Genomic DNA, 19,205 nt, shown 5'->3' on the forward strand with positions numbered 1-19,205 from the left:
GGAATTTATTTTATTGTTTGGGTACATTATTGTTCAGTGTACATGCTCACATCTGAAACAAACTTTACGTGCTTGTTAACTCTCCCACCCCGCAGACATCTACACGTCAATACCGATTTATATTCATAGCGGCAAGTGCTATGTAGCTCCACATAGGGGACACAGGAAGTGACATATAACACCTTCATGCGGCGTCGGAACCGCGTAGGAAATTCACAGCCGCACCGGCAGAGCTCCAGAATATGCAACTCGGCCGGCTCACGCGCGGACGCGCTTACAAGTGCGAGGGCCCGCCCAACGCTGCTTGCAGCTTTAATTTTTATTTTTTTTTTTCTTCCAGGGGTGCGTGCCGCCGGACCCCTGGAGAGTGTCCAAGGCCCACCCACCATAGTCTCTTAAATTCCTGTGGGGAAACACTGCCTAGTATACCTGCTGGATAAACAAAAATGATTTTCTAGGATATTGTATTGACTTAGCCTATTTTTCCATCCTTTTCCCCCAGCCCTGTCATTACCCCAAGGATGGACCCCAATCTCTTTTTCCTCCCTTTTTCTTTCTCTTGTACTCCTGTTCATTAACATGTCGTACAGTTGGAATTTGGTCGTTATTCATACTTGTTTTAAGATGAAGGCTTATTCATGCCTGCATCACCCATTTCAATCAGATGGTGTTCCCATCTTCGGCTCGCCAAAACTGCTGCAGGCTTCCTCTCACGTGTTGAGTTAATCCACCTTGCTTCCATGGCTCACCCCGATGGGTTGCCACCGTGATTACGCCTGTATCTGCTCCTCCCATCGTGCGCCCCTCGTCAGATTCCTTGATCTGTACATTCATTCCCCTTTTCCTCATCTCTTTCGCTGCCTCTTACGCACTGTTGTAGAGCCGTGGACTGTCAGTCCAGTGGATTCTGATCCTCGTCAGGGGTGTTTGGAACCTGATGCCTTTAGACTTGAGGGTCTTTTTGATATCCATATAGGCTCTGCGTTTCTGTACCACCTCGGCCGCATAGTCGTTGTCAAGAACAGAGGTGTGTTGCTAAGTTTGATCCGTTTTTGCCAGGCTTTCTTTAGTATCCTCTCCGTGGTGTCAAACTGGAGAAAGTTTATGATTATGGACTGCGGAGTCTCATGGGGCTGGGTCTCCTTGCTACCGCTCGGTGTGCTCGTTGAATTAGCAAGTTGGTCCCCCTCCGAGCCCTCCGGGACTCCAAATATCCGCACGTTGTTCCTAGGGCTGGGGCGATTGGTGCGTCACTGCATCCGGTGAGGGATTCTCCCGGACAAGCACCAGCTACGAGACCGCGCCTTCGACCGACCAAAGTTTGGAGTATTTCAGACAGACACTCAACAACGTGCTGCTCCGTGAGCTCTCTGAACTGGAAACAGCTTCACTGCAGCACAACTACTGTCCACAAATACGGAAAAGCAGCATGAACACGTGAAACGAAAGTATCCTGGAGCACTTTGTCTAGACCGCAGCACAGCAAATTGTGTTTACTTTCTGTCGCCACACAAGCATGGAACATTATCAGCATGAGGACACGTAGTCCGTTAAAATGTTTATTGCCTTCATGTTTAAAAGTAATTTCTGTCAAACATTTAAAGTTTTAAATAAAGTAGCCTAATTAATGTCTATTATTATCACAACACAGCAGTGACGTGGAAATTTGATTCATTTTAAGATTTGCTACTATTGTCATTATTCTAATGTGCTTCATCAGGATGATTGAATAAAATATAGATTTATTGATTAGACGTGTTTGATATTTTGGATAAATTGGTATGTTAATCGAGTAATGGGCAACTTTTCTTTCTTTAGAATAAACAAAATTAGTCGTTAGATTAATCGACTTGAAAAATAATCTATACATACAGCCCTAGTTCTTCCTTGTCAACAGAGCGTCCTTAGCCTCCATGTTGAATGTTTCTAGGGCCTCTATGCGCACTTATGCCTCGTTGAGGCTTTTCTTCTGGTCCTGTAGTTCGTCACTGTTTGCCTTAAGCTTCTTGTTAATGTCGTCTTTAAAATTGTGAAACTCCTGTTTGTGTCGAGGGTCGTTTTTCATTTCCTCTTTGAGGTCACGGATTTCTAGTGATGTCCAACGAATATTTGTGAAGTGCTGGCTTATCGGTTTTGGCTAATTCTTTACCACCAATTCCCCCGGCTTCGCTGCTTGTCTCCATTTCAAACCTCTTTTCCTGTGTTCAGGTTTTTTTCCGTCTTTCTGACGGGTTCCCCCACTCATTCCTCGTTTCATCTATTTGAGTTTGATTTATCGTTGGTTGGGGGAGGGGGGTTATTTGTCTTTGACTGGTAGGAGCTACGAACTACGCTGCCAGTCCTCTCATCACTCAACCGGCCAAAATAGTCTTGTTAAGCTAATGAGGAGATTATTCTTTTGGATTTTGATGTACAAATGAAATGCTTGTAATTATACAGAAGGAAGGTGGTTCTCATTTTTTGTTAATTTCTACAAATGTATTAGTAAATTAAGACACACACAAGCTAAACAATGATGTAATGATTCTGAGGTCATTAAAAGGGTTTTCCTGCAATTAGAAGGTGGTGAGGCTCAAAACTGCTTGGTGCTGCGCCATGAATGTAAAATCATTGTGGAGAGCATCAAAACTAACTAAATTATTTTTCCCAGATCTAATACTAATTCTTCCCCAGTAGACTTCTTAAGCAAGTTTAGATTTTGGGGTAGAGTTTATACAAAATCTACTCTGGATTTTCCTACTTATTATTCACAGATGTTCCAAAATGATGTGGAATTGCACAATTAAATTTCATTCATAGAGGTCTTAAAAAAAGATGCCTCACCTTGATGCACTACACATGTGAGGGCCCGCCCAACGCTGCTTGCCACTTTAATTCATTTTAGTACTAAGAGACCACAGAAAAACTTTTGCATTATTAAATTTGAGTGTATTATGTTTTATTAAATTCATGTAACTTGCTAAATGATTATTTTTGAGGGCTTAAAATTCATACTGATTTTCTATTGTATGGCAGTGTAGTTGGCATTAAATTTTATCCTAGGTGGTATTAAAAAGTCTTAAATTTAACTCAGAATCCTGGGGTCACCCTGAAAGTGTAGTCACTGAGCCTCACATCAGTCCTATTAACTTCTGTCTCCCCTTTCTGACATCGAGTGTACATGCTCTCATGGCACAGGCTCCAGTGTTTCACCTAGGATGGAGTTATAGCAGCGGAGGTGAAGCAAAATCTTTGTCTGAATATAAAACCCCAACACAACATGTCTCAGCAGCATTGCTCTTGTGTCCATGAGCATGCGATGCACCTTTTAGAATAGTTGAAATTTCAGTGTTTTCCCAATTTAATGTGAGCTTTATATTTAATGTTTTGGTTGTCGGGGGGACCGCCACGATGTTGGTGGGTCCTCCCCCAAGAAAATTGTAAGTTTTCCAGTGACAAATATGTAATTTTGCATCATATTGGGCCGTTATTTTCACCATATCTCTGAACAAATATTTGGAAAAGCTGGAGCAGATAATAAACAGCCAAAGATCAGTCTGCTGTGGAGGAACTACAACCTTTTAGATTTGGGGAAAGTAATTTGGTTGGTTCTGATGCTCTCCTCAGAATCATTATAGATACGACTATTCATGTTTGCCTTTTGTGTCTTCATTTTACAGCCTTTGACAATTATCTGTAGACATGAATATAAAAAATAGGCAACATGGGAAACCACCTCCCTGCTGATGTGCATTTTATTTGCACATTAAAATCCAAAAAGAAACATCTCCTCAGCTTAAAAGGACAATTTTGCATCACTAACTTGCTTTGCTAACCTCAGCTCCTCCAGTCACCACTGTCCGTTCTTTTCCTAACAACCACTTTTTCAGACTCACCTGCAAACTGAAAAATAATTTAATCAGTCTGTACAGGACAGAGCTACAGGCTACACCAGTTTAGTCTACGTTTGTACCTGATCTCAACATTGGACAAGTAGGCAGTTATAAAATACAGCTACCAGTTAATTTCTATAAACTGAGCTAATGTTGCGTTATATAACAGCCAAAATATGCAGCCCAGGCTACAGTATAAGCTTCCCTTCTCTGCGCAGTCTGAAGGGGAGGGGAGATGTTTACTAGCGCGAACAGGCTTCACTTTTCCAGCAGGTGAGAAAACAGACTTTTCTTGGTCTTGAGAAGCTGACACGCTGTAACCGACACGTTCACCGTCACTTTCTGCCACTCGGGCAATCAAACACTTGCTACGCACCTCCTGATTCCTTACAGGAGTGACACTGCTCTTATAACAGCATCTGTCACGTAGATGTTCAGCATAAAACGATGAGAGGAAGCTAGCCAAGCATTGAGTGTTGCCGTGCTCGCACAGTGTGCGAGTGAAAACACTTGCAGCGGCGCACCGCCACCCCTCAATGCATATAGAGGAAACACTGGGCTCTGCCCCCCTTCACCTCTGGCAAACTAGTCCCTGCTGGTTGGCATAAAACACATCACCACCGGTTCACCAGCGTGTGAACGTCATATACAGAGAGAATTACCTCAAGGAGAGAGGCTCAGCCAGCATGAGAACTCGTTGGGTAAGGGCTGAAATGTAACGACGTTCATTTCTATGTAAAAGTCCTGCGCTCAGCTTCAAGCTAGCCTAGCTCACGAGTATCAGCAATTTATCGCTCACCTTGATCTTGCAGAAATCGTGACTGTGTTGTCCACTCTTGCTTGGCATAAACACATCAACACAGTTGCTGATAAAAGGCCCAATAGTCTTGCCATTTAAAAAAGCTTGATTTTTAAGCACAAGGTTTCATAGCATCTGCCGGCACTGCTCTTATAACACGTTAGGTGAATGAATGTTCTCCTTCTTTAAGGTCCCCTGATCGTACTACTGAGGCTGATAAATGGTGTTACCTTGATGATTTCAGACGGCTCTGGGGTGATGCTCTTGTTTTTACTCAGGTGACATGTTGATGAATGAAACAGAGTGGAACAGGTGGCTTTATAAATCTGGGTGTTTTATGCTGTTGATCAAGTCCTTACAAAGGAATGAGAGGTATGGATAATATGAAACTGTAGCTGCATGAAGCAAAAGCCCTTATAGGCAAGTCGTTCCACTCAACAGGCATCTTGGCAACACCTCTGGGCAGTTATTTTCGGACTAACATGACCAGTCCACTATGTGAATGAATGGGCAGAGAGCCGGAACTGCCCTTTCACTGGTCACCAGGACATAAAAACTGTAAACTCTGATAAAAATCGCTGGAAAACTTTGACTTTGCTCCAAAATGAGGTTTAAAAAGCATTTTTCCCCACCGGTTATACTTCTGCTATGCATGTGCAGTAGTCGTGATGCAGTAGACCCTTACGTCAGTGGAACCACACGATTGGTTGAAATGTTTACCGCCTGGCTGTTAAAAGCAGACGATTGGCTTTCTAGCGGGATAACTGCTATCTTTGGCTTTACTTATTGAGTTGTATTGAGGATTCTTAAAGTGGCATGTCTCCTTTTTTATAAAACGTCTGAGGCTCATTAAAGAAATTAAAGCTGCAAGCAGCGTTGAGCAAGCCATGCGTGCCTCGGGTGCAGCGACAGCTGGGACTCTGGCATCACACTCCACCTGACATCACTCTGGAGTTATTGATGCAAAAGTATTGATGCAAAAACCACACAGATGACGTGTCAAAAATATCTCTCAAAGTTTGGTTAAGATGTCAGTTATTCAATTAAGTGTCTGACTTCCCGTTGGGTTTAGGATATAACTCTCAAACAGCTTCCTGTTAAATTGCGAATAATTACTCACCAAGGCAAGAGCACGTGACAAGAACTTTGAGATGGATGTGGTCAACCTGCTATGAGGAGCATAAATTCTGCACTATTGGCATTTTTGTCCGCTAAGGTGCTACGTGGGGTAAAAATATGAAGGAGGCATAAGAAATGAATTTTAAAATGTGTCCTTTTCAGATGCCAGTAAGTGGCACTATCACTATGACTGGATATTTACATGTAACAGTGTTTCCTCTATATGCATTCAGCAGCGGCGCACCACCGGCACTCAATGCTCTGCTCGCTTCCTCTCCTCGTTCTATGCAGAACATACATGACAGATGGTGTTATAAGAGCAGCGTAACTCTGAATCGGGAGGTGCTTGATTGTTTGTTTGTCCAAGCGGCAGAAAGTGACGGTGAACGCGAGCGGAGGAAAATATTCTGGCAGTAAATGTACGGTGTCTGTTAGTGTGTTAGCTTCTCAAGACCAAGAAAAGTCTGTTGTTTCCCACCTGCTGGAAAAGTGAAGCCGGTTAGCGCTAAGTTAGCTAACATCTCCCCTTCAGACTGCGCAGCTGAGCAGGAAAGCTTCTACAGCAGCTACATAGCTGCTATGTAACTTAACATTAGCTCAATTTATAGAAAGTAACTAGAAGCTGTATTTTATTACTGCCTACTTGTCCAATGTTCAGAACATCAGGTACAAACTTGGACTAAACTGGCATAGCCTGTAGCTCTGTCCTGTACAGACTGACTAAATTATTTTTCAGTCTGAAAAAGTGGTTTTGGAAAAGAAAGGATGGAGGTGACTGGAGGAGCTGAGGTTAGTAAAGCTAATTAGTGATGCAAACTAGTCCTTTTAAGCTAATGAAACGTTTGTTTTTGGATTTTAATGTGCAAATAAAATGCACCTCAGAAGGGAGGTTTCTCATGTTGCCTATTTTTTATATTAATGTCTACAGATAAATGTCAGAAGCTGTAAAATGACAGACAAATGAAAGACACAAAAGGCAAACATGAACAGTTGTATCTAATGATTCTGAGGTCACATTAACAGGGTTTTCCTGCCGTTAAGGCTTAGGGGTGATGCCCAAAACATGCTGTGCCATCACTGTAAAATCACAGCAACAGAACCAACCAAATTACTTTCTCCAGATCTAAAGGTTATAGTTCCTCCAGTGGACTGATCTTTAGGTGTTGTTTATTTATCTGCTCTAGCTTTTCCAACTATTTGTTCAGAGATATAGTGAAAATAACGGCCCAATTTGTTTTGTGAAGTGTGACTATTTCTTTGGGGGGGGCTGTTTGTCCTGCCCCCGCTGCTAAAAAACATCCTAGAGGAAACACTGTAAGTCTCTAAGAGGTTTACTTGTGAATTTTGGGACAGATCTGACCATGTCGAGCTATTTACATGAAACTTCCTTTTTCATGACATAACATGAAAATTCAACGCCATGCCGTGGACATGCCGTTTGAGCAATCAAAAAAGCATCGCAATTTAACATGGTTAAAGTACGGAGGGTGTAAACTGGTTCAAATTTTGTAAAAAAAAAAAAAAAAAAAAAAGAAATTAAAATGACTTCCTGTTGGGTTTAGGGTATGACTCCAAGAGGGTTAATTTTAAGTCTAGAGATGATGCATCAGCCCCCCATATTTCATACAGCTACATAAAATGTACGGCGGGTGCTGCTGCTTTTAAATTTGGTAGGGGGCGCTATTGAGCCAATTTTCCACAACCACGCCCCCAAACCATATCAGCCAATACAAACCAACCGTTTTGACGATCGTGCAAAATCTCGTGAGGATTTGACTATCCCTGGACATGTGACTGCTAAAGGCTTTAGGGGGCGCTATTGAACCAACCTTTAACCCTCTGTCTTAAAAATTACATCAAATTTGAAACATTATCAGTCTGGCAGCAAAATTTTGTGGCTGTTTGAGCATCATAAAGGCCTCAAATATCCGTTTAAAAAATTAAAAATGACACATGAAGCGCAAAATGCCTCACTTCCTGTTAAGCAAAATCTCATTTAAAAAAAAAAAAAAAAAAGAAGCAGAAATGTGGACGTTGTAATAAGAGCAATAATCCCACCACATCTCATGAAGATCAAAGAAACTTTGTCCAAAACCTATTGTTTGTTTAGGAGCACTATTGATCCATCTTGCCACACCTGACTCCAATCACTGCAGAACATTGGATTTCCCACCAGACCTGAGGTGTGTGCAAATTTTCATTAGGATTAAAGTATCCTAAGGCCTTCAAAAATGAGTTCTCAGAGGAGGAAAAAAAATAATAATCCCAGCAAAAACAATAGGTTCCTTGCATTTGGTGCTAGGACACCGTTGGTGCCCTGCACTTTCGTGCTCGAGCCCTAACCTACTGTCTCACGGTTTCCTCCCTGTCTTAGGGCTTTGATGAATACATGAACCTGGTTCTAGATGATGCTGAGGAAGTCCACATGAAGACTAAGAACAGAAAGCCGCTGGGTAAGACTAACCAACATTTTGTTTTTGTAGCTTTGTCTCTGCGCTTAGCTTAGCTTTGATTTGTATTAGTACACTTAGGACACAGACATGACCTGTTAGGACGCTGCACCTTTTTTACAGCTGCATCCCTTCAGGTGAGCTGGGTCTAGGTGTTGTGCCTGCTGGTTCAATGGTAGGGCTCAGAGGGGCACAGAGGACAGGCATGTTGACTAAACTCTGTTAGCCTGAACCTACTTTCTGCTGATGTACAGACACCATATTCCATGTAGCCAACCTGATGTGGTTTGTCCAAAGTGAACGGAGGACCTGTCTTCATCACCTTGTTCTTCCTTTGTCTCCAGGGAGGATCATGTTGAAAGGAGACAACATCACCTTGTTGCAGAGTGTGTCTAACTAGGACAGTGGAGACGCCTACACATCCGACCTGTCCTAGGAAGACATTTTCCCTTTTTGTTTTTACAAATTGGTGTTAATTCTGTTTGTGTTTGTATAACAAGATTATTGAAGCTGTTTGAGAATAAAGTTTTGTTTTTTTCTTACAATTGTCTGTTTTAACTTGTTCCACTAAATGTTTGTGACCCTCAGCTGTGTTTGTATCATTGGGTTGCCATCTGATAGTGGACAACATTATTGCAATGTGCTTAAGTAGGTCAAACTCTCAGCTCCAAAGTGTGGTGAAACATGAAGATAAGTGTTGGTGTACTTTTACAGTGTAATGTCAGTAAAAAGATGATCAGTGCATAAAAGGAGATGTTAGTCAAATTCACATGCCCAGACTGTGCCTCTCTGCACAGGCTACTCTGTACTTGCCAAACTTCAATCCGATTTTATTGGCTGAATATAGATACAGGGACACATCCCTCTGTCAACATCAAATCCTGTTTACAAACGGGACTCTTCAGCTGGAGTTGGGCTCGTTTTTACACATTAGACAAAAAATAACCTGTGGTGTTACATGTTGAACCACCTGAGGGCTGTTTCTCAAAACCAAGATAGCGGATTAAGCCGGGATTTTACAGATATCCTGGCTGAATTAAGCCGTGACTCGGTTTCATGAAAGCAGGAGTACATGGTGATTTATTCTGTACAGCTAGCCTGCTCCAGACCAGGCCAACAGCAAGGCTTGTTTAATCCTGATGCCTTATCTGTTCAGTGAGCGGCCGTGCCGATCAGAAACCCATGTGTTTTTCAGTTGTTCCATGTTCTTATGTATGTGTTTTGCATATTTTTCATTAGCCTGCATTAAGTTTGTGTTTATTAGGTTTCATGAGTCCATAGAGTTGAGTAAAGTATCCTGCTGGCAGTGAGAAGTATTTACGTAATGACGTGATGCCTCAGGACGCACGCAACGTGTCCCTGTTCTGTTGACTGGGAAGCCCCTAGCGCGGAGCTGCCAACGCCCGGCGTAAAGACACAGAGAAGACGGTACGGAAACATGATAATTTCTCTATTACTGGGATAAAGCATTGGTTGGTTGTAGTTGGACTGTTGTAAACATCATGTACGCTGCACATCTGTGGCACATGGGTCATGATTGTAAAAAGCTATATCTCATTCAGCAGCAGCATCCGCTAAGGTTAGCTCATTTAGCTTGCAGCAGCCGCAGTAACGTTAACGTTAGTTTGCATAGCAGACAGCCAGTGTTTAACATCGGCCTAGCAAATTAACCTCTGTAGAAACCACATTTCAAAAACTATGTACTGCTGAATTTAGTGGTTTGAGAAGTAAGTAAAGCCAGTAAAAAGCTAAGTATGTAAGTAGTAGCTAGCGGTTAGCTGGTTAAGGAGGTGAATAAAAAGCGTAACGTTAACAAACTGCAGGTTAAATAATCCACACAGAGTCTCGGATTATAGTTGTGATTTACAAGTACCGTTAGTGTTTGTGCTGTGGTAATAATTTTAATCTTGGTGACCTGGTAAAAAGGGACAGCTAAATTAGTTTATCGTTGGTTTAAGCAGCCGGACAGGAAATTGGGCCAGTATGAGGCCGACATCCAGCAGCTGAAGCGACCCGGAGCTCTTAGGTGTGATCCTCAGGTGGTCTGTAGTTAGCGATCGTAACAGGCTGCTGCTAACACCGTCCTGCATCACCGGGGTCGCATATTGTTACACATGGTTAGCACACTAATGTAAGTGGGGCTGCAGTGATGTTAGAGTCTGTGGTTGGCACAGTATTCAGTTTTCAGTAGCTCCGATCTGATGAGCGTATCCTTCAAAATGTGCAGTGCTTAGCATACAGATTTCCAAATGCGCAAGTCTGACCGCAGTGTTGGAGCTGCAGCCAGCTTCAGCCACCCAATGCCTTCAGCTTACTGCACTTATAAGCATTGAGCTTATAGTTATTTCAGAATTACTTTTAGAGGAACTTTATAGATTTTCCTCAGTTACAGTATGTATTTCAATGAAATCCTACTGGCCTTCGTAGTTCATGCACTGTTGGATTAACAGTAATCATGCAGTGAAACTAACTGTCCTCTCACTGGCCACAGTGTTAAGACATCCCCCTGACAATGGCAGGCCAGTGTTTCCCCTTGGATGGAGTTGTAGCAGCGGAGGTGAAGCAAATCTTTTTGCGCGTAGTGTATAGTAAGTCTGAATATAAAAGCCCAACACTATAACAGAGCACAAGAGCACTTGCAAGAGCACTGCCGCTAAGACTGTTAGTCTTAGCGGCAGTGCTCTTGTGTCCATGAGCATGCAATGCACATTAAAAAGCTTGAAGTTTCAGTGTTTTGCCATAGTTTGTCAGCTTTAGATGAATGTGTTGGTGGTGGATGTAGTAGTCATGGTCAGGGGTTGGGGGGTGTCCGCCCCCAAGAAAATGTTAGATTTTGCAATGAAAAATATGAAAATTTGCATTATTTTCACCATATCTCTGAACAAATAGTTGAAATAGCTGGAGCAGATAATGAACACTCAAAGATCAGTCCACCGGTGATGAACTATAGCCATTATGAAAAGATAACGTTGTGAGATAACTGTTGTTGTTTGGCACTATATAAATAAAATTGAATTAGATTTGGGGAAAGTAAGTGGGTTGGTTCTGATGCTCTCCACAGTGACTTACATTTATGGCACAGCATGTTTTGGGCGTCACCACCTAAAACCCTGTTACCTCAGAATCATTATAGATATAATTGTTCATGTTTGCCTTTTGTGTCTTCATTTGACAGCTTTAGACATTTATCTGTAGACATTAATATTAAAAAATAGGCAACATGAGAAACCACCTCCCTTCTGAGCTGCATTTTATTTTCACATTAAAATCCAAAGAGAAATGTCTCCTCATTAGCTTAAAAGGACAAGTTTGCATCAGCACTAATTTGCTTTCCTAACTTTAACTCCTCCAGTCACCTCTGTCCTTTCCTTTCCTTAAAGGAAAACTGAAAAATAATTTAGGAGAAAACAACAGACTTTGCAGGTCTTGAGAAGCTGACACGCTGTAACTGACCGTGTTCACTGGGAGGCTGCAGAGCGCAGGTTTGTTGACCGCTCACTCGGCTCCGGTTCTGGTGCCCAATCTGGCCCTGCTTTCTGACGTTATTCTGGTCTGAAAACCTCCAGTGCTTCAATAGAGGTTTAATGTTAAACACAAAACACTCCATAGGTGATCCGAGCTCCCAGTCTGGGTTGATTCGGGTAACCACTAGGCTAACTGAACTAATTAGATAACAGCTGCTAGTTAGCCGCAGTTAGCGGTTACTTTAGCAACAAGTAACACTTTCTGTTCACCAACAAACTCCGTAAATCACAGGGAGCTGAGGCAGAGCAGCCGTGGGATACGGGGAAATTTAATGTTCATTTTATGAGGCCCAACAGTTACGATCTTGCAATCTTGTAAAACAAGTAAGCCTATGTTCTCATATTTCTTTGTTCCTATGTGGCTATAACAGGCCTATAGTGCTCACTTCTACAATCATATTCGCTATAGTTGATATGAGATGAGACTTCAAAAGAAATAACCTTAGCCTAGGCTATAAAATAAATAGCTTAAATATGTAGCCTAATATTGACTTTTTGTTTCAAACTGGACACGAACACCGGTGTCCTGGTTCAGTCCTGATTCTGGCCCTCCTTTCACCCCAGCCAGTTCTTACTCCGTCTTTTCTGTTAAATAAAATATACCTGCTTTTACCGTCACAAACTGAAGCTGTGAAACTGTTACCTGCTATAGGGATCCCCAATGAGTTGGGGAGTGATGGGTTGTAGGGAAAAAACACCCGTCAAAGATCAAACAAAACGCAACTCCTTTGTTTTAAGTTAAGGGTTTAAAACAGAAAAACAAAAACGACTTGGTTTTTGGCTTAACGAAATAACGAACCATACATGGATTTCCTGCACATCTGCTGGCGACAGGAAGAGGAGAGATTTTAACCTGGTCCAGGGCTGATGAGATAGGCAGTCTTTCCCCTTTGTAGAGCCATGTCGTTTTGACAGGTCTTTTCATCTCTTTGACAAGAGGAGAATCCTCAGTGGTCAGTGACAGTCTCATTCAAAAGTTGGGCATGAAGTGGAGCAATGACAGAAATCTTTGGGCTCTTCTCCTCGCACATAATGTGTGTGACCTCAGTCTCAGTCAGGCTGCAGTCAGTCAGTCAGTCTTCCTCATTGCATAGTGCAAAGTGAAATTACAAGCACTAAAAAAATATTTTTTTTGCATTTTTCTCACGATATTGTACAAAATCTATAAACAATCTGTTGTTTCAGAAATATAATTCCAAATCATACTACAATAAAAGTACTTTATATGTAAAAGTTATCAATTGGATATAAAAAGACAAAAACTAAATTGCCTATCATGGAAAACACTCTAAAATGGTCGCACCACATGATATTTGGTCGCACCCAGGGTTTGACATTAACACCCACCAACCCGTCAAATGCGGGTGGATAGCAAGCTTTTTTAATAGCGGGAGAATCCAAACAACAGGCGCGTCTCACTCTCTCCTGCAGTGCCGCCGCTCGATGTGCGCCAAATATGACATCCAGACTTTTGTCAAACGAGAATAGGCCTATAAAAGTTGAATCTGTTTACAGGGCAGCCACAGTTCCTCAGACCTGTAGACCGTCAGCCTTCCTTCTTGTTTTAACCTGAGGGTATGATATCTATCATCACACACAACTGCATGCATACGCACATCAACACAGCGTTCATTCAGTGTGTGAGTGTGCGTAGAAAAAATGCACCGGAGAAAAGAGCCGTTAAATGCTATAAAATTACATATATCTTCCATGATTAAGGGACATGGTGGTGTTTAAAAAAGAAAATAACACAAACTACTAGCAGGACTGCCCTTATGTCCCATCATATCGTCATATCACAACTAGGCTACCTTTCCAGTGTTGATTCTATGTTTTATTATAGCCTAAGAATTTATGCCATAAAATGCGTTTGTACCGGAATAATCTGGAAAATAAAGACCTGTGTTCTCGTTTCAAGAATTATCTCCAGGTATTCAGAGCTACCAGAGCTTCATGATGATAAACATAAATCCAGTCAGACCTCTGAGGAAATGCAGATGGAAAACAAACAAAGTGCACAAAAATGATACAGGCCTACATAAAATTTTAATCCTGTTGCCTTAATTGTGTATTTTTTCTTTGACAAAAATAATTTATTTGCTCTTGTTTCTAATGCAGATCATTTTTCTACTCTGTATCACAGTATTTACTGCTTTTATAAATAAACTGCTGCTTTTTATTAAAGCAGCAGTTTAGTTTTTCTCTTTTCACCTTCTTAATAGACTGCATGTTTTCAAAAAAGGAGCTTTACACACAACCTTATCAGAGCTAATGATAATATTAGTACATTTTAGCACACCATAGTCAAATTAAATCATATAAAACGTAATTTTCCAACAACAAAAATGTGACTAGTGAAAATACTGTGTGGCAAGTAACTTTGGAAAACCTCTAGCCACATTGGCTAGTGAGCAAAAAAGTTAATATCAAGCCCTGGTTGCACCAAATGATAGTTTCTAATTTAGTCAAAATTTACAGGCACAGAATAGGCCACCTAAACAAAACAAGCAGGCTTCCTACAAAAGGACTCCATAAAATTTATAATGAAAAGAAATATTAGTAGAAATAACTTTGATATTAATTGATTTTCTTAGGTCATACCACATGATATCCAAAAGTAGCGAGTTTGTAGAGGACTACAAAGCACTTTAGACACATGAACCCAACAGAGCCATCGTTGTTGGTTGCTGTCGTGCACCTAACGCTGACCTATAATGGCCATGTTGCTGTTGGGATTCTGAAAATTGTATGCATGTATGTATCTCTTTCCTTGCAGTGTTTCCCATTAATTAACGAGACCATGGCAGTCATCCACGGTCTAATTTGTTCCGCCATAGTTTCAAAATGAACCGAAAATATTTTTACACATCTCATAACAACATTACAGACCTCTTAACGTTGTGTTTTGGGGCGCTGCTGTAAGCTCGCACGCTCACACACTTTGGCATCCGACTCGAGACAACCACTTTTCTTTTGAGGTAACTATGGTAATGTTAACCGTCTGTTTATGTCACTCGTTTGTAAGAAAGCGATTCAGCTAGCCTAAATTTGGAGTGCACACATATTCAAGCCTTTTTGGTAAATCCACTGAAACAGAGCGAACTGACAGGCAGGTTACCGACTGTATCCTGTCAGTTTGTCTCTTTACAAAGACAAGTGTTGCCGTCTGAGAGTCCTACCTGAAGAGAGGCTGTGAAGTCTTTGTGTAACATTATTTGAGCCTGTGCATTATTATTTGTAAAGGATGAATTCAATGCTAGCACAGCAACAAAATGTGTAGTATTATACTGAACCATTTGTTTTCCAGGTGTTAGGTCTACATGGCCCCTCAATCCCTTAAATTAAAACCCTCGTGGACACATCCACTGGACCCCATGGTTGATCTGACTGGACAGAGCTGTCCCTGTGTGAAGCAGATAATGCTCAGGGCATGGGTCAGGTTTCAGATTTAGTTACACTTTGTCATTGTACTGAAAATCTGCGGTGGAGTTTTTGATGCCCGTAGTGCATTGGGGGGGGGGTACTTGGAGGCGGTGAATACTTAGACAAGTACCTTTGCTCGTGGTGACTTTATTGTCTGTTCAGCCAGTAAACAACACTATAAACTAATGACTCCTCTTGTTCTTGTTTTTTTGTTCCAGATCTTGAATGAATAGTGAGGACTGTAAAACACAGCTATGCAGACCATCAAGTGTGTTGTAGTTGGGGACGGTGCAGTGGGTAAAACCTGCCTGCTCATCTCTTACACCACGAACAAGTTTCCCTCTGAATATGTACCTACAGTAAGTGTGTGGACGCATGATACAGAAGAACTTCTCCTTATCAGGGATGTGATTTTTCCGACCTGAAAATCTGACCCATGTGAATTCTGCACATCTGTAATTTACAAAGGGGGGGGGGGGGTAACTTACAGGGGCTTGCCGAGTGAAATGGAGAAGATTTGAGAACATCTACAGGCTGAAGTGTGTAGAGTTTTCTTCCTTTGAAAGTATCAATGTTTATATGGTTGCGTTCAGCTGGCCATTCCACACCTGTGCAGTGTGTACCACAGTCATTCTCGCCTATCAGTGGTAACGTGTTGGACAGTAATACTGCAATATTACTTTTCCCAGTAAAGAGTAGCTAATGTAACGGATTGCTATTTCCTAAACAGTTACTAATCTAAGTAACACTGCGCTACTGAACGCACCATCCGTGACGTGAATGCGCGACCGCGCTGCAGTTCAGCGGTACCGGATGTTATGTTGTTCAAGTCAGCTGTTAGCCAGAAAGCTAAAGGAAGACTGGAGAACAGGGAGAGAGAGGTATTTTCGACAGCTGTAAGTAAAGTTATTGCCATTACTGTGTCACAGTCTAAGATGCAAAGAACATTGTCGTCCGTTGTAAACTTTGTGCGACCTGCAAAAAGTTTTCAACCGCGAACAGTTCTACATCTATACTTAATCAAACCATCACCTAAAGCTGATGATACACAGAGCAACTTTTAGAGCAATGGTGCTGGGCAATGTTGCTGTCAATGGTAATGAGTAAAGTTTACTACTGTAATCCCCTTCCCCCATCACTCTGCCACCCTCCCCGCACCACCACTATCCGTTGAAAACATAGTTGGACTTGCAAACAGCAAGATTGCTCAAAAAGTTGCCCCATGTATCCATCACCTTAAAGCAGCGCAGCAACGTGAAACTCTGAAAAACTCCGGCCGCTGCTGCCAGTGATGCTTGGACTCGTAGGGAGAGAGTGGCGTTATATCACCCAGTAAAAAGTAGAGTAGCTAATATTACTTTTTTAAGGAGTATTTGTATAAGTAACTAGTAAATAGCTGTATTGTTTCTGAGTAACTTGCCCAAAACTGAGTTGACAATAAGGATCGGATAAATTGGGTATGTTTTGATTATTGCTTGTTATAGGCTATATCTAATGTTTACTTTGACTTTTTTTGTAGGCACGTTTTAAATTAATTTCTTGTGAATGGTTGTGACAGGGTTTATAAGGCCTTTTCATAGGGCTTTGATCCGCAGGGTCGCTCTGCGCTCATCAACAGACAGGCAATCAAGCCCTCTGCGAGGTAACCATGGCAACGGCTCCTGTGTAGCTGGCGTGATCCCGTGAAATTGTCGCGGTCGTTCTCATCTCACGCACACGCCCGCCCGCTGCCAGAGTTGAAATGTCAAACTCTTTCCTACAGTTTATCAACAGACAGAGACTGATCAGAGTTTCCTGACTAATATAACTGTATCTTTAGGCCACCAGGTCTTAAACTGGCGAAAGTATATTTTCCTGCTTTTTTACGCCCTTTGCCAATCACATGCCTGCCTTATGTTTCTCACCACCACAGAGTTCATGGCTCTGGCCTACCCGCCATTTACTATTATTTAAGACAGAGCTACTGTACCTGTTGTTAGTGTCAGTATTCACCTGAATTGCAAAGTGAAATGTATTGATGATAATTCCCTGTGGAGCTAACCATTGGCTGTGCTCTGTGTTGTAGGTGTTTGATAACTATGCGGTCACTGTAATGATCGGAGGCGAGCCCTACACTTTGGGCTTGTTTGATACAGCAGGTATGTTTTTCCATCCAATCCAGTCCAACCATCACTTTAGTTCTGCTCATCCAGAGTGTTGTGTATCGATTTTGTACAGGTGCTGTGTAACATGATGTTGACGTTGCTCCTCCAGGTCAAGAAGACTACGACAGGTTACGACCTCTGAGTTATCCCCAGACAGACGTCTTCCTCGTCTGTTTCTCTGTCGTGTCCCCCTCCTCCTTTGAGAACGTCAAGGAAAAGGCAAGTCTAGCCTTTTCTTTTTTAACAATAAAATAGATATTTTAACATAATGATCACAGTTTGACCTTGTGATGTGCATTTTATTGACTTTTCTTAATGTTTCGACATTATGTGACCTTTTATTCTGTCAGTTGCTGCAGAGAGCAGGGGCAGGAGGACGCTGCTGTAACATCAACACTTGTACTTCTCTTCTGTGACTTAAACAGCCTCGTTACAGCTGACTGAAGTAACTTAACTACAACAGCTACACTTATCTCTCACTGGAGAGACTCTTACCACAGCACACCTGCTGGTCTGTGTCACACAGGTTACCCACAAGGCCACCTGCCCTAAAGGGGGGGCTCAGGCGGTAACAGCAGGGTCAGGCTGTGGCTGTGCTAAGCTACATTTATAATATAATGACAGAGAGCGGCAGTGATGGAGGAAGTAGGGCTGTGCGATATTACGATATTGGATCGTGAATGATTAATTTGTCTCCACGATCTGCTTTTTCACAGCGAACGTTAGTATCGTGCTACAGTGCACAATCTCAGTTTAGTTCTGTGGCTCCTACACGCAGTTGACAGCTTCTCTGTCAACTTCACAGGTCAGCTGCCTGCGTCCTCCACTGTCTACAAAGGCAACACTGAAACTGTTGGGCCTCATTAAATGAACATTAAAGTTTCCCGTATCCCACGGCTGCTCTGCCTTAGCTCCCTGTGATTTACGGAGTTTGTTGGTGAACAGATACATATACTTTTTGCTAAACCGCTAACTGTATCTGTAGCTAGTTAGCTCTGTTAGCCGTGCTGCTAGTTGTCCTATTAGCTGAGTAAGCCTCGGGGTGCGTAACACACATTCAGGCTATTGGCTTCTGTAAACGCCAATATCTGCAACAAGTTCCTCCCTGTCTTTGTGTTTTTAAATATGCAGAAGCACACAGCACATTCATGGGAAAACTAAATCAATAAATGTACATTAAGTTCTTTAAAATGAATCATTTCTTTATTGTTTGAATAATTCATTAGGCTACATTGTATACGATTACTAAAGTAATGTTATTTTTCTCTTTTAAACCAATAAACCAGTAAAAAAAAACTGTTGCAAAACTGTCTTAAAAACCGATCTTAAACTGACTCGTGATAAGATTGTGAATCGTGATCATGATATGATATTTTTGCAGTATCGCCCACCCCTACAAGCTAGTACTTAGATCCTTTACTTCAGTAAAAGAGACCGCACTGTAAAATACTCTTTTACAAGTCCTACATTGGAAGTGTTACTCAAGTAAAACTGAAAATATATAATCAGGAAAATGTACTTAAAGTATTAAAAGTAGTCAGTGCAGAACTCAACTCTGAAACCACACTAAAGACACCCCCCAGTTCAGTACTAGTGACACCAAAACCCTGTGTTTGTGTGTCCAGTGGGTTCCAGAGATCACCCACCACTGTCCAAAGACCCCCTTCCTGCTAGTTGGGACTCAGATTGACTTGCGGGACGACCCATCCACTATAGAGAAGCTGGCCAAGAACAAGCAGAAGCCCATCACCCCGGAGACGGCCGAGAAGCTGGCCAGAGACCTGAAGGCTGTGAAGTATGTGGAGTGCTCCGCCCTCACGCAGGTAACTGATGGATGCAACCTCACGGGGGGGGGGGGGGCTTGCCGGGGGAAA

The 19,205-nt window shown here is 42.1% G+C and overlaps 2 protein-coding genes across 3 annotated transcripts in view; both read left to right on the top strand.

The window, feature by feature from the left end:
- Positions 1-8,782, top strand: part of snrpe (small nuclear ribonucleoprotein polypeptide E) — a 17,118-nt gene extending 8,336 nt beyond the window's left edge. The window contains exons 4-5 of the mRNA XM_046029467.1: positions 8,165-8,243; positions 8,585-8,782. Coding sequence (XP_045885423.1) covers positions 8,165-8,243; positions 8,585-8,640 — 135 coding nt within the window. The 3' untranslated portion in view covers positions 8,641-8,782. The remainder of the gene's footprint in view (positions 1-8,164; positions 8,244-8,584) is intronic.
- Positions 8,783-9,526: 744 nt separating this feature from the next.
- Positions 9,527-19,205, top strand: part of LOC123956915 (cell division control protein 42 homolog) — a 14,206-nt gene continuing 4,527 nt past the window's right edge. Inside the window, exons 1-5 of one of the 2 annotated variants that reach the window (XM_046029464.1) lie at positions 9,527-9,668; positions 15,406-15,546; positions 17,253-17,325; positions 17,441-17,550; positions 18,957-19,154. In XM_046029464.1, coding sequence (XP_045885420.1) covers positions 15,442-15,546; positions 17,253-17,325; positions 17,441-17,550; positions 18,957-19,154 — 486 coding nt within the window. In that variant the 5' untranslated portion in view covers positions 9,527-9,668; positions 15,406-15,441. Of the gene's footprint in view, positions 9,669-10,806; positions 10,829-15,405; positions 15,547-17,252; positions 17,326-17,440; positions 17,551-18,956; positions 19,155-19,205 lie in introns of those variants that run through there. The other variant, XM_046029465.1, reaches the window with a different exon arrangement.

Source organism: Micropterus dolomieu, linkage group LG18 (genome assembly GCF_021292245.1).
Source record: "Micropterus dolomieu isolate WLL.071019.BEF.003 ecotype Adirondacks linkage group LG18, ASM2129224v1, whole genome shotgun sequence".
In the NCBI taxonomy this organism is placed as follows: domain Eukaryota; kingdom Metazoa; phylum Chordata; class Actinopteri; order Centrarchiformes; family Centrarchidae; genus Micropterus; species Micropterus dolomieu.